The 16077-nt window shown below is 41.7% G+C and overlaps 1 protein-coding gene across 7 annotated transcripts in view; it reads right to left on the bottom strand.

Annotated features, from left to right (window-relative positions):
* The window catches only part of Edrf1 (erythroid differentiation regulatory factor 1), a 37659-nt gene that overhangs the window by 5372 nt on the left and 16210 nt on the right, over positions 1-16077 (bottom strand). For 5 of the 7 annotated variants that reach the window (NM_001439682.1, XM_087561053.1, NM_001439681.1 and 2 more), the window contains 11 exon segments: positions 1339-1454; positions 4001-4154; positions 5234-5383; positions 5532-5690; positions 6970-7193; positions 8680-8898; positions 10165-10365; positions 10693-10881; positions 13318-13468; positions 13766-13837; positions 15659-15925. In NM_001439682.1, the coding sequence (NP_001426611.1) occupies positions 1339-1454; positions 4001-4154; positions 5234-5383; positions 5532-5690; positions 6970-7193; positions 8680-8898; positions 10165-10365; positions 10693-10881; positions 13318-13468; positions 13766-13837; positions 15659-15925 (1902 nt within the window). 7 annotated transcript variants of the gene reach the window in all.

Genomic DNA, 16077 nt, shown 5'->3' with positions numbered 1-16077 from the left:
CCACACCTAAGAAATACTGACATAAAAGAAATGACTCCTACATGGAATTTCATGACTTCCCAGCACTGACTGGTGGCTACAGAAGCAACATGGAAACAGGTACTGGCTAGCCAGGACCCACCAGGGACGGAAGTAAGGGGTGGCAGGAGGCTGGGGCACTCAGCAGAAATGCTGGATTATGCTGTGGAGCTTGTGAAACAACTGGGCAGTCAGCTGGGACTGAGAGCATAGCCTCCCCCGCTCTTGGAAAGCAAAGGCAAAGACACCTCTAAACCAGAAAAACAACCTTGTGAGGCTTTGAAACTTCTAACAGGTCCCTTCATAACTATGGCTCATTAAAGATCAGGGTCAGTAATGCAACCATGCAAACACAGCTACTGTGCTTTGAGGCTCCTGTGTAGTGTGTGTCTGTGAGCTGATGAACTTGAGACATGGACACGAAGGAAGGTAACTGGACTACTGGGCCCCAGCATTGTCAATGCTGTCTCTGCAGTGTACCAGGTAAGTGTAAACTAAATTCCCAGGGGGTGGGTAAGTGGGTGTGGGATCTGCATGTGTGTTAAAGATTCTACAAGGCTACTGACTGATTAGAACTTCCATGACTGTGAAGAGCTGGAAAGCTGCAGGTCAAATCATCTTGGGCTATCTTTAGTGCCCTTCAAAGACATTCACTGTCTACCTTAACATCCATCCTTGTGATAATGAGGTAAATCCTTTTGGAATGTACCAATAGTACCCTAGCTTCTGCCAACCCAAAGATTAAGGATGCCCTCAGATAGCAGCTGAGGTCTACCTAAAACAGAGATGTCCCTGCTTTCTAACTCGTCTGCATGATATTCCCACCAGTGTATTTATAAAGTATGCCTTCCTTAGCTCTATTACTATATGATTTCAGGAATCTGGCGACCTCATCTGTACTCCCAGGCATGATCTGCCAAGTGGCGGCAGAATACACGACCTCATTCTCTCTTGGTCTTCTGAGTTATTACAAAGAGGCTACTTATGTTCCATTCTACATGTGGCCTGTTCCCTTTCCGTTTCACCATGCTCAACATGGTTAGAGAACCTTTGCCAGGACAATGGTGCCATCTACTTGAATCTGCTAATGTGGATCACAATTATGAGCCAAAAGTTTTTTTGTAACAACTTACCCAGCCTCTGGTATTTTGTTACAGCACCCAAACAGACTAAGACTTTTAATTACATAAAAATACATTACTAATTACATTTTAAGGTAGTGGTGTATATATACACATACATTCATAAAAATGTGTCATATGCCTATTACATACATTTACCATTTAGCATAAGATATATAAAAATGTTTTCTCCAATTACCTGGTCACATTCCTCTACAAGCTCCTTCCGAATGAGCTGGAAAGCATGCTCAGTTCTCACCATGATATCAAGTGCCCCAGATAATGTTTTTAACTTTCCAACATTGCTATTCTGACCTAAAATAAAAAACACAAATGATCATTCCTAAACTATGAGCCTATGAAGCCATCCCATGTTAATGTTACTGATTTTCAGCCCTATAAAGGCAACTTGTGACAATCCTAACAAACCAAAAGCAAACTTGTTAACTAGTTGAAAAAAAACAAAACCCACTCAGCCTACCCAAAGCATTACCCTACAATACCTTTAACTGTTTATAAAGTGGCTGTTGTGATGTTCACTTGCCTCTGCGTACGGCTCTACATGGTAAACACACAATCTCTCTGAATAAACGGCTCTACATGGTAAACACACAATCTCTCTGAATAGGAGCTGGTATCTAAAGTATTAGGTTACAATACTTTAGGGACCAATAGACAAGAGCCTGTGGTTCAAAGGTCATCCCATTATTTAGTTGTATGAAGTTGGTTGAGCCAATTTAGTCCTCAATATTGGCTGTCCTACTGTAAAGTATCACACTCTTTTTTCAAAGGAAGATCAGGGGAGTATTACACTCATCTACATCTCTCAGCCACTGCAAGACACCTCTACTCCTCTGTTCACATTCAATGTGTGTAGTGCACTACGTGAATAAAGGATTCATTCCCACAGAAAGGCCTGACCAGTCTCTATAGCTCTCAAGGCCATCTATAGGTCTTTACAACAATGCAATTTCTATGGAGTCCCTGGGCTGCAGAATGATAGCTTATCTTCTAGAGAAACTGGAGGCTACGTTCTACCATGCACCCAAATTCTAAATAAACACACTGGACTCCATGTGTGGTAGAGCTTCCTGGGTGGTAGTCACCGGGCAGTTATATATCATTACTGGGATGAGGTGGAATCAGTACTACTTGCACTGAGAACAGAATGTGAGCTTTGCTTCTGGGGTACTCCTGCTCTTCCTTAGCTGATTTTGCTGTATGAATAGTGAGTTTTGAGTCCTTTTGCAAACTGCTAAAACCCATAGACAGTGTCAGAGTTCTGAAGTGTGCAGGAAGCATCAGAGGTGAAACTGGGCATGGGAATTCCCCAACCTGTTAATGGTGGCCTCCTTCCATTACAGTATAATCTACAACTTTCAAAATAGCCCACTACCTTGCAAGCCAATGGACAAATAAAGGTGTCAGTGTAGATGTGGCATCTAGAAGGTAAGCCATTGACTATGTGAACTTCCTTTGAGAAAGAAGCAGACAAGAGAGAGAGAGAGACATAAGGAAGGTAAGCAGGAGCCCCATGCACTAGGGTAAACTAAAATGAAGTAGTGTCACTAATGACAACACTTAGTAATACTGCTGATAAACCCCACAAAGCTGGCTATCTCCCCTTCTCTTAAGTATCTCCATTATTTTTCTAAGATATTCATGGTAATAGAATGGTTCAAAGCATTTTATTACAAACATTTTATTATAAGCGTGGGGAGGTACATTTGTGTCATGACACATGTTTGGAGCTCAGATGATAACTTGTAGGTCCCAGTAATAGAACTCAGGTCGTCAGATTTGGTACAAGTAACTTTACCTGATAAGCTATCTCATTTGCCCTTAAAATGTTTTCCAAAGACAACTAACCACACCAATTGTTTTCCAAAGACAACTAACTACACCAATCCAATTCTGTCTCCAGTGTCTCTCTATTCTTTTATAAATGTGTGCTAATCATGAAGAATTCAACAAATCAGAAAATTGGAAGATTCAAGTGAAAGGTTACCCAGAGTCTAATCCATCCCATATACACCTGTCATGCACACAATGACAGAAAATAAAAATAAAATAAAAATAGAAGTTTTAAAAATGGTAATGAATCCATTTCTAAATGAGTCTAAAGGAAGTATTTCTCCTGTCCTCCTAGGGTCCCTATGTTCAGGCAATAAACCTGCAGTTTCTTATTCTCAAGGGCTCTGTATCTCACACAAACTAAGTCACACAGATTTAAAGTACACGTTAACATCTCTAATCAGACTGCCTGGGGTCACAAACAATTCAGATCTTGTTTCTGCATTCTTACGTAGGTTACAGATTTTACAGGCTGAGCTTCCTTAATTCCAACATCAGATGTCAGGCATGCTCCAAAATCTAAAACTTTATAAAGTTTAAATTTATAATATTAAAAAATCAAAATGAAATAAAATGAGTTGGTGTATTTCAAACATTAACTGCCTTACCATATAAGAGGTCTCAAAAGCTAGTACTGCAGGCAAGGGGAGTCTTGGGCTAGAACCTCAGGGTGGGAACCCTGGAAGCATTATGTGGTCAGAATGTTCACTCATTCTCTGCTGTGAAGATGACATACAATGAAGTCCTCTCACTTCTTGTCACACTTCCCCATTTTCTCATCTGAGCTCAAGCAGGTACTACAGCAGCATCCATCCCACAAACAAAGTCCCCAACTGTCAGTTCAATATTTAAAGGGTTGAGGACCATGGTTCCCATGCTGCTGCTTCTCCACCCAAAACTTTTCAGACTTATGGTCCTGCTTATATCCAAGAGTCACACACAACATGGCCTCCGTTTAATATGATGCAGAAAAGAGCCAACAAACGTATTTGAGAAGTCAGACTTACTGCTCATCTGAAATTCTGCAAATGCCACCCTTTCTAACTGCACTCTAAGCAGTTCACAAGGAGCATCTTTGAGAAGTTGAAAGAGCTTTGCAGCTTTGCTGTAGTGGAGATCTGCCAGCACTCGGTGCTGCTTCCTAAGATGCTCATCACCAACCTACAAATAAAAATATAACAATAAAAAAAGTCCAAAGGCTGGGGCGTCAGTATTATTACTCAATTCTGCCTGCATCACTAAATGCATTCATTTTTATTTTTTATAGTGTTATAAGTTAAGTTCCTTAATTTAAAATATCGATTAGTACCTGCTATGGAAATAATAAATAAGATGAAGCAGGAGACGAGGAACCGTGAGTTCTCCCTAAGCCAGCTCCTACACAGTGAGTTCTAGGCCAGTCTGAAATGACGCAGCAGCAGGTCCTTCTCTCAAGAATCTCAAGGGACAAAATGACTACATTCAACCAACCAAACAAGGGGCTCCATGCATTAGAGACAAGGCATTCAATGACAGGCAGTGAGCCGTGGGAGAGGAAAGGCAGTATAACTCCTCCCATCGAGCTCTTAACAAATCAAAATCAAAAATACAAGTCATTCAGTTGTAAAATACAGAGGGCCTAAACATGAGAGAACGTCTCAGACAACGTAACACATCAGTAGGGAAGTCTAAGGTTCTGTAGAGCACTCCGGCACACTGGGCTTCCCTCACATTCTTTCAACTGTGCCCATGCTCCATTGATACTTTCCAGATGTGTTCATGTGCACTTTCCGTTTCACAGAGACGGGGGAGCTGTACTGTAAGTTTTAATTATGTAAATGTGGAAGAGGAGCATGTGCACATGAGTGCAGAAGGCTGCAGAAGCCTGCAGCAACCAGAGGCACTGGATTCTCATGGATCCGGAATTACAGATGGTTACAAGTTGCTGACTCTCTCACTCCTGCCCTGAGAAGCCTTTTAAAATGTACACAGAAGTACTACTAAACAAAGCTTAACGATGTTTCTAACAAACATTAAGTAGCATACCCAGGAAATATCTGATTTCTACACTGAGACACTACCATTCACAGGAGAGAAAAGTCCATGTCACAGACGGAAAGGGGAAGCACTGCCGTGCTAAGGTCTCCTAAAGCAGCTATCGGCGACCAGGAAGAGGTGGCATGTAAAATATACCCAAAGCATTAACAGGGAGGGATACGTTCAAATAAGTGAAGCGAGGACTTTAATCTGGATGGCCACACCTGGTTCCTCAGACAGCTGTGGTACATGGAAGCCAGCCTGTGATGGATGGTTGCAGCGCGGTACTGACAGAGGGGCTGCCGAGCAGTTGCTGAGTCAACATCGCAGTGCTTCAGGGACTTCATCATAGCCTCACTGACTTCTTTCTCAATCTGTCCAGAGATTTCAATGGGGAAGGAGAAGAATAAGTTTATATGAGTTTTCATGTTAAATACTGCTTGCTAAAGATGACTGATGTGCAATATTAAATACAGGAATAAGTAGTATTGACTTCAGTTTAAAATCCAGAAAGTTTATCACCTGCTCCTGAGCTTTTCTGGATAATGGAGCATAATCTTGCTGTAGAGTCGCCATGGTGAAGTATGTAGTCGACAATTCCCAGTTCACAGAATCCCAAACAACTGGGTGCATGTCTCTCGTTCCCAGCGACCTCAGAGCCTTCAAATAGTAATCAACGGCCTGTGAAAATGGCAAGCGTTAAACGTGTGCCAGGAGCACACTGAAATGAGACATGTTTCTCAACACTTAGACATCAACGGAATCTGGGAGAATTAAGTAAAGGACAGCATCACCATGGGAGACAGGACGGTCAATGTAAGTATTTAGTAAAGAGACGACTTTGAAGCAGACAGAATGCCCCTGCAAGGTCTGCCCTTTGTGCTGCTTTCTGACTCGGGCTGATGCAGGAGGATGTACTTTGTTGCTTCCCCTCCACCCCCCTACTCTGAAAGAAAATTACTTTGTATAACTAGTAAACTACAAAAAATTATTGTAGAGTAAAAATTAATTCTTTCACCTCCATCTTTAAGTACTGGCCACAGTATTCTCACAACAGTCACATTAAGCTCCGTCACCCAGCAATACTTACTACATTTCGGGTAAGTATTAACTGTTGTGGACTCACGTGTTTTTATGTCATTTTTATTTTAAAATGCACTATACGCCTGGTATATTTTCCATGGAAGGCTAAATTTAAAGTTTCAAAACAGTTAATAATTTAAGTGTTCATGTCTTTTTGTAAAATTTTTGTTTTTATTTACTTACTGTGTATACATGCATGTATTAAAGTCAAAGACAACACGTAGGAGCTGGTTTTGTTTTAACCATGTGAGCTAAGGGGACTGAACTCAGATCATCGTACATGGGACCTAACCTGATTTTCTGGAAGAACACCAGGCATTTCCAGTTGCTAAGCCATGTCTTCTGGGCCATCTTCAATTTTTCAATGTAATATAAACTATAATCTTTAAGTAATCACAAACAAATATACCGAGCGCATTTACTTTAAAAGGTTATTTGCATGTTCAAGTTTCCTAACCTTTGCTCATACCTCAAGGACGTAGTCACCTCTGACCTTACTTGTCATCTGTGCCGTGAGCCTTCTGCCAGACTGACCTGCTCTCACTTTCACTCTCGGATGCACATTTCTATCTCCCACGCTGGCTGGGCACACAGCCTTCCATCTGCATCTTCTGGTACTTTCGCAGTTTCTCTCTCTCTCTTTGCCAATCTTTAGCACCCTGAACTCCAGCCACATCAACACCGCTTACCTACACACCCTTCCCCCAACAGTTCCACAGGTCGTCCTCAGCACTAACATCCTACTGCTCCTACGAGCTGTCTGCTCCTTTGCCATCACAATGCTGTCATCACTTTTAGTTTACTTAGTGGAACAAGTAAGAGTTGGATGGATGAGAGAGAGAGAAGCTGAGGCTTGACATGAAGGCAACCACCTTACCTTGCTGTAATACAAGCCCTCTTCTGGGGAGAACTCCCGTTTGAACTCATCCTCTGCACCACAGTGCGCCTGTGCACAGACCCGCATGAGTCTTCCTGTGTTGCACAGCAGGAGGGCAGCATTTGTAGCATCATCAATCGACTCAAAGTTGTGAATCCCCTTTTCAAAACAAGAAAAGCTTTTTTTCCACAATTGTTGCTCTGCAGCAGACACAGATTTGCTCACTTCACAAAGAAAGAAAGAAAACAATCGCATAAGCAGACATCAGTGTGAACCCAATGGGGCCAACTGTGGCCCTCTCTCTGATGCCTGTCACATAGGGAAACACAGTCTCCAGGAGTCACTGGGTAAAGTCCTAACTCCCCACTAGCTTACAATGTAACAGTACTTAGGGTCAGGTCTTTGAAGACGTGATTAAAATTAAATGAGGTCATTAAGGATCCAATATGACTCTGGAAGAGACATCAAAGGTATACACAGAGAAAGGGCCTTGTAAAAACACAGTAGGAAGGTGGCTGGCTGAAAGGCAAGAAAAGAAATCTGAGAAAAATCGAACCCTGATGTTGCCTTGACCTTGGACTTCAAGTACTCACAACTGAGAAGTATAAATTCTAATATTTAAGTTACCATCTGAGGTACTTAGTAATTCTAGCAGACCAACACATTTAATCACAGCCATTCAAAACCAACCAAGTAAAAACACCTGAGCAAAAGACTACATTATAAAGTTTCAAACACACATCACGGTTCCAACTGAGTTTTAAGAGGCTATAGTTTGTATTTTATATAGTTCTCCTGGATTCTTACTACATACCACATGCTCTCCCACTGACAAACTCCAGATGCACTCAGGCTCTCCCACTAACAATGAATTTTCTAGAGCATCATTTATATCCTCTGCTTCCGGGTCAAGCATGGTTCACAACTTAGCAGGCATAGATGAGTTCAGTTTATCTGTGGCTCTCAGTTCCAGCGAGGCTCCTTCCTTTCTCATAGCACCCATTCTCTCCACTAACAGCCCCCCTAATGGCTTCAGCTACCACCCTTATGGGGATGCTTTTCAATATGAGGAGCACCATCCCTTTATAGCGCTCAGCACATTTATAATCAACTACTAAATTAGATCTTTCCACATGCACAGTCCAATGGTATCACAAATTAACCCGGTGCAGCCTGAGCCTCTTCTCACTGCTTCCTGAACTCCACGTGGTCTTCCACTGTTACCCTCATCCCAAGCTCTTGTGCTCTGCACACTCATGCTCCAGAGCCTTCCCTTCCTCATCTTTGCATCCAGAGGTCCTTTTCAGGGACTGCCTATGCAACTGTATCATCTTTCCCAAAGCCTTCCAATCCCTTACAACTAGGACAGACAGCTTCTCCATCCACTGCACTGCATGTACGCGCCTTTTAGCACATTTCCCAGAGATCTGCATGTGTAGCAGATTTTCCAAGTGGAAGATCATGCTGCATGTCCAATACAAGCCTGGCACAAGGCTGGCTATCCAAGCTGTTTCTGAACTGATTAGTCTAAAGTATGGAAGATACTGGAAAGAATGAATCCCAAGGGGAAACAATGTTTTCTCTAGTTTTATTTAAGATTCTCAGTAGAATTACATATCACCAGGGGCCAGTTCTCTGCCCCACCCACAACAGTATAACTGATTCTCCAGTACAACCCGGAATGAAGAGAAGGCCATAGGAGACACTCACCTACTCGCTCACCCTGCAGCGCAGCAGCCTGATTCATGTAGAATACACCGATTTCATTTCTAATGTTTCCCATTCTCTTCAACACTTGTACGTAGTGCTCTGGATTCTGACTTTTTAAGTCACTAAATTGCAAGATTTCATTAGCAGCCTCATAACATTTACAACTAACTGAAAGTTGACTTTCTAAGTCTGTAGATAGATCTGTTGCCCATGCAAATCCTAAAAAAAAAAAAAAAAAAAAAAAAAAAAAAGAACTATCAGGACAAGTGATGTGATGTTATGAGCCCTTACTCCTTAATACCCATAAGTGCCTGACATTTTAAGTCAAAAGTAAAGTGCAATACAGTGTAAACTCCATCAATTCAACAAAAATTGTAAGTGTCACTGTAAAATGTGTTAATAAAATGGTATTTTCCTAAAATATTCGTACTTGATTAAACTAGTATCTTTCTGTGTATAAATAGCAGCTCTTCCTACCACCCAGGTCCCCGGCTACTGTACAGTCTAAAGTCTTTACTGCACTTAGGTGGCTTTGCTACATGTTTTGTTTGGACTGACGGGACCAGTTCCTGAAACAGAACACATGCCAAGCTTACGTCACCGAAGACTCCAAAGAAGCTGCTGGGTGATGCTAGACTCAGTATGACACTGCATCCAACCCCTAGGGGAAATGTGCTACTCCTGCTGTGACATCAATGCATGGGGGAACATCACAAAGTATTTTAAGTGAAATATCTATGAAGAGAGAAGCAAACTCTCTAAGGATTTTCCACTGTGGCTATTAAATAATTATTTTAGAAAGAGAAACGGAAAGGTAAAAATACTAGGAAATGACATATCTCTCCCTTCTACAGTCTACATTAATTTTAATTATCCAAGACTGATACTTACACCCTACTGGAGTGTGTTCACCTGGCTGCTCTAAGCTGAGGAGCGTGTTTCTGCAGTTAAATCACTCTCTCTATTTAGAACAGATGCCAAAAGCATATGGCTATAAGCTAACTTTCTCTTAGCTCCTTGGGCTTATTTATAAAGTACTTAACTCACTTTCCCCAACCATTTTTTTCTTTCTCCCCAAAACCCTGGCTTGCAGAGTTGCCTAGATGTGTACCCACAAAAATCTCATCAAGAGTAAAGGAAACACAACTGTATTCAGATCTTAGTTAAAATATCTGAAAACTATTTGATATAAACACATAGGATCAACTCTTGTTTTTGAGACAGGGTCTCACCATGTATTCCTGGCTTTCCTGAACTCACTATGTAAAGCAGGCTGGCCTCAAACTCAGAGATCTGCCTGCCTATTTCCCCCCCTCTGGTGGGATTAAAGGTATATACAACCACACTCAGCCATGGTCAATTTTTAACTTGAAAAAGAATGGTATGAAACACATAAGTAAAAGGCTAATGTTCCCGACACTTTTGCAGCATCCTTCTTGAGCTGAAAGGATTATGCCACTGTGAACAAGGAAGATGTCGGCATACCCTGGCAGCTGGACTCTCTGTGGAGACTGTGGAGGATCTCCTGGTCTTCTTTTGTTTGGTAATTAAATTCCTCAAGGTGTGCTGCTCTGTTGTTTGCGTTCTGGGCCAGCATGAGCTGGATGTCACCACAGAGGGTCAGGTATTGAGAGAGAAACAGCAGCACTTCAGAGAGCATGTTGGTGCAGAGGCAGCAGTAAGTATCTGTGTGAACAATGGTGAGAGGGAGAGCCCACAAGGATGTTACGTTAGCACTGATATGCATGGCAAATGTGAAATCTCTGTGCCGTGACAGCCACTGTCCACTGCAGGTGGCACAGGGCTTCATATACTTTACACCAAGTTGTTACAACACTGCAAAACAAACAAACAAACAAACAAACAAACAAACAACAGGCTGGAAGATGTTGTTTTAAAATTGAACTTTTTAAGGAAGGGGAGTGAAGGTTCACCATGACTCAATGCTTCCCTCCCTCCAGGGCCTTGTGGACATGCGCAGTTATGGTGGCTTACGCAGTTATGGCGGCTTACCATGGCTCTGCAGAGCTAGCTTAATGTATCTCAATGCTCTTCCATACTTCTGAAGACTCATGGCAGCATCTGACAAAATGTAGTAGGCTTTTGATGACTTGAGAATTAGCTGAAGTTTCATTTTATGTTGCCAAGAACCAGGGGTCATTCCAGACTGCCCAGAACAATTGCCCTTCTGAAGGGAGCCCACTGTAACAGAGAAACATCACACTTTATCTGAACTTAAGTCTCAAAAGAAAATAAAAAAATAACCTGACTCAGGTACTATGTATGGCAGGAGAAGAAAGCAGCAGCGTCATGGTACGTTTGGGTGGGACTTCTAAGGTCTTCAGTTTCCCTACTGTCAGTCACTGTCACTTTCAACAGGAAAGTGACACCTGCCAGCTGTCTTTAATTTCTGCATCACACTACCAAACAGTATACACACTGTAAAACTGAGTCTGTCCCCAGATGTCAGACCAGCTTCTCTATTCACATGCTAAGCTGTTTCCCAGTCTTCTTCCAGGCTCACACCCACTACTGATCAGCCAAAGTCATTTCCTACCTGTGGCCTATGAGTGCTCTTTCCCTATTCCTCACTGTACTTTACCATTTTCTCTATCAAGAACACTGAAGTTGCCAGGTATAGTGACCCATATCTAAGGTCAGCTCTCAAGAGTCTACATTTGAGGCCAGCTAGGGGTACAGAATGGCAACCCTGTCGCTAATGAAACCACAATACAAAAACCAAATTCCACCAAGCTCCAGCCTCATTACTGTCTTCATTCTGTGAAATGATCATTTTTATACTAATCATGGTACCAGACACATAAAACAGTGACACAAAGTTAAAGGAGTACCTTGATAATGTAAATTGCACCAGAATACTCTAAGTACACTGATGGGATCCAAATACTGTGACAAGAAGAACACTCCCAACCCATGGTTTAACTTCTCTCTCTCTCTCCCCTCTCTCTGATCACTTTTTAATTAATGCCACACAATATTTTCAAGGTACTTTGTTGCTATGACTTATGATGGCCTGGGTTGTGTCTGCAACCTTTTTTTCTGTTGCCATAAACATTCTCTGCCTGTGAGGCACTGTGAGAAGGTCTTGCTCACAGCTGTGTGTCCTGAGAGCTGTCTAACACAAAAGAAGCGGATTAAGTCTGGTTTCAGTGCAAAGGCACTGTTGACCTGAGACAGCACTGCAGAGAATGTGAACATGAGTAACTTGAATTATGGACAATTGTGTCTCTCAGCCCCATCTTCCCTTTTCTTGAGTCTCACTCTATAGCCCAAGTTGAACTTACAGCAATCCTGCCTTAGCCTCCCAAGTGACAGGACTACAACTGAGCCACCAAGTCCATACTGGAGTAGGGTTTTTCAACAGGGAAGAGAGACAAGACATTTTAGACACCAGTGAAATCCTGGTATAGTTCCCTGTTTGCAGAATGAGACTTGCACACAAGGAGCACCACATAAGTACTAGAGAAAGAAATCTATCCCCTTCACCCTTATCATCTCTACATGTGTTTTACTTCAAAACAATCATCACCACCATCACCACTACCACTACCTCCACCACCACCACCACCACTTTCAAATCATTAAAACAAAATGAAAAGGCTAGAACTGGGGAATAGAGATGATAGCTTAGTGGCTGCTCTTCTAAAAGACCTGGGTTCTGTTCAGCACCCACATGGTGGCTCACATCTGTAACTCCAGTTACAGAGGATCCAATGCCCTATTCTGATCCCTGTGGACACTGCATGCATGTGGTAAAGTGACATGTATGCAAAATACTAGATACATCAAGTAAAAAAAAAATGAGTAAAATCTCAGAAAAACAAAACAACAAAAAATTTAAACGAACGATTATCACAGTATAAATGGAAAGGGACAAAAATTTGTTTTAAGGTAAGAAACAAGATTTGTATTTCTACTGCCTTTAAGAGAGGTGACCTAGAGGGACCCTCTAGAAATTTTAAAAGCTATTTCTAGCTTATTCAACTGTGGCACCATCTCTTGTAGGTGCTCACAATGTACAAAGCTCTAAGCACATTATCCTACTAGCCCTGTATATCTTCTTTGAAAAACTTTCTTATGTGCTTATTTAAGTGTAGGGTACTCTGTGCTAGAAGAGGGCATCAGATCCTTTATAGATGGTTGGTTGTGAGCCACCAAGTGGAATTGAACTCAGACCCTCTGGAAGAGCAGCCAGTGTTATTAACCACTGAGCCATCTCACCAGACCACCCTTTACATCTTCTAAGAGCCTCTAAGGAAGCTGCTGTCAATGTCTTCAGTTTGAGGAAGAAAAGGCAGCTTAACTGAATAGAGACAATGTCCCTCAGAGCCAGTGAGTGGTCTGATTCTCTTTGCTTAATTCTTTGCTCTTAAAAGACTCCCCATATTTTACAAGGGCAGCAACTATAAAACTCTTTTGGGCTTCCCCAGGTTGAAAACAGGAAGAAGCAGGTTTCTTAGGCTCTCACTAGGAAATCTCAAAATCACCTTTCAAGGAAAGTTTTGTTTTTTGCATTTTTCTCAAGCACTTCTAGTGAGAGCCTTGACACCAGTCTTTCTAGCTGCAGGCTAGTATGTTACTCTACTGAAGACATTATGTGCTTATCAACCAACTTACTTTTGTCCAGGAACAAGGCCATCTGCTTCTCCAGCCCCTCAGGACCACCCCTTGTGGATTCATCTTCATATTTTAAGGGGATAGGAGTGCTGGGGTCAGCTGCTGGGAGGTCACTTTCTTTTTTGATGCTACTATCTACAGATTTTAAACCCTTTAAAAAGTAAAAACACACAAATACACACCTTTATTCCCTTCTTAAAAAGAAAAACATTTGCTACATCCTGTTCACTAGTAGTTAATCAAAACCTAAACACACAGCAGCATTTCTCCTCAGATATTTAAAACTACATGTAATCTGAAGGATTTGGAAAAAAAATGATTTGGTTTTCACTTTAGATAAAGAAATTAAAATCAAAGCAGGGCATCACTCAGACACCAACAAACCAAACACGTGCTACTTGCCAATAAGCACAGACTGCTGATCAACGAGGAGCAAACCTAGACTTACCTCCAACACATAGCTTAGTACGAGTCGACAGCGCTCTTCCGTGTCATGGCAAACGGGAAATGCACAACTGGGCTTCAGAGACAAACAATGACAAGTCAGCAACATGCTACCACTACAACAGACCAGCTCTCATTTCCCCAAATTATTACAACTTTGCAAAGCAGTAATTTAAAAATGCATTCTGTATTGCACTTGGTGAGGTATCTGATACAAATGCCTTAGTCAAGTCGCGCTTAACAAAAGACCATGCGGGGGTTGGGGATTTAGCTCAGTGGTTCGGTCCCCAGCTCCGGAAAAACAAAACAAAACAAAACAAAACAAACCCAAAAGACCGAGCAGCCCAACACTTAAGGTTCTAATTCTATTTGATAAAAATGAAAGTGCAAGAGTAGTAATGCTTTAGAAAATGCATACCAAAACAAACAGATCAGCTCACTCTTTATTAGTGCTACAGTAGCACACTGATAGTAACACCATCAGTTTAGTAGTAGGTCAACAAGTACCACCCATTGCCCAGGGCCTCTCACTTTCTGAAATTTATTTGCTTAATTAAGAAACAAAGCCTGTTAACAGCCTCCAACTAAGAGGCACTAAATGCAAGGGCATTTAATTTTGCTGATTCTGGAGAGGCTGGAATCACTAGTTTTTACAGGAAAACCCACTCAGAAGACAAGAGTGAGTGAATGGAGAATCAGGAACCCAAGAGTGAAGACTTCTAAGTCATTCCACACAGGCCAGGCAAAGCTAAGACATATTCCCAGGAAGATGACTACATTCTTCTGTGAGCCTCAGACATTGATAAAGAATGTCTGTTACAAAATCAGAGGATCTTAACACTCCATGCCATCCTTAAATCATTCAACTGTCCTGTGAGTCCAGGGCTCTGTTACAATGCAGTTTCCCCAGCACACTGAAGTGTAGTAATTACTGATTTAACTGGAAAAATGTGGGTCTCAAGCTAAATGTAAACTAAGATTTAGACAGACAGTCAATGACTTATTTGTAAGCATATTACTTGTCCTAGATGGAGGCTTACACTCTAGTGAAGAGGGAAAACATACAGTACAGGGCTATCAGGTACAGACAGGCTCTGAGAGAAATAAAAACAGTACAGTTTTGCAGAAGTGATCAGGGATCCTGAAGGAAGAAGTGACACCATTTAGTCAACACACAAGCCTAGAAAAAGGCCTCCATGGAAAAATACATCAGAAAAAGCAGAAGCAACAGCATAGGACCTTGACTGACTTTGATGCTTTTATGAAAAAATATAAAGTGTGGAAGTAAGAAAAGCAGACGAGAAAAACCCAGCAATGATTTAGGGTAAAAGAAAGGTATGCTTTCAAACCCTGTACCTAAACCTAAGAGGAAGAGTACAGGAAAGTCCACTGTTCCCAACAGATGGACAGTACAGCATTTAGTGTAGCTCATGCTAAGACAGACGAAAAGAGATGAGGTTGTTAAAGTGCACCTGACCCCAACCAAGGCAGCAGACACAAGACCACAGAAACGAGTACTGGCAACACGGTGGTAATTCACCAGTTTTCTCCACATGGACATCAGAGGGCCATCCCCTTCTCAACTCTGACTCTATGCTCACTAAACGAACAGTAATCCACCAATACTCAATACTCGAACACTAAACAGCACTGCCCGGGGAAAGACAAGACCAATGCTCTGCATTGGTCACCAGAAATGAATCCCCCTCATTAAAAGTGAAATATGGACTCCTGGTTAGCACATGTTTTTACCATGGCTTTACTTTTACATGGGTCAGTTATTCCAGGGAATTCTACTTCACTGTGTACTCCTAAAATTAAGTTCTAGAACTCATGAGTTATAAGAACGTCCAATTTTGCAAGGATAACAACATAAATTCAAATAAAGCTTGCTTACTCTGATCTGATGAATTGACTTGTATTTTTCTGGTACTGACAGTTCTCCAACAGATTTAATTATAGCCACTGCCTTGTTATCGTCTGCTGGGTCAGAGCTGGTACCGTAGGAGCCATTCTCATCACTGTCCGCCATCTCCTCCTCCTCCTCCTCCTCACTGTAGCTTTCATCTGAATTCTCATTTAAAGGGGAGTCTGAACTTTCTTCCTTTTTAGGCTCATCCAACTGGAAAAGCTCTGAAAGCATGTAGTTGGCTGAAGCAATAATCTTATTTTAAAAAGAGAAAAAAAAAAAAAAAAAAAAAAAGAAAGAAACACATGTAAAGACTGAAGCTGCCTCACCACACTGAAAAGGTTTTAGGGCAAGTCTAAAGAGAAGTTATTTTCTCCTTGATACCACACAAAGGACGGTTCCCAGTC

The sequence above is a fragment of the Rattus norvegicus genome, chromosome 1, assembly GCF_021556685.1.
Source record: "Rattus norvegicus strain SHRSP/BbbUtx chromosome 1, alternate assembly SHRSP_T2T, whole genome shotgun sequence".
Lineage (NCBI taxonomy): Eukaryota > Metazoa > Chordata > Mammalia > Rodentia > Muridae > Rattus > Rattus norvegicus.
Note: the sequence above shows the minus strand (reverse complement) of the source record. Positions and strands in the feature narration are given on the sequence as shown.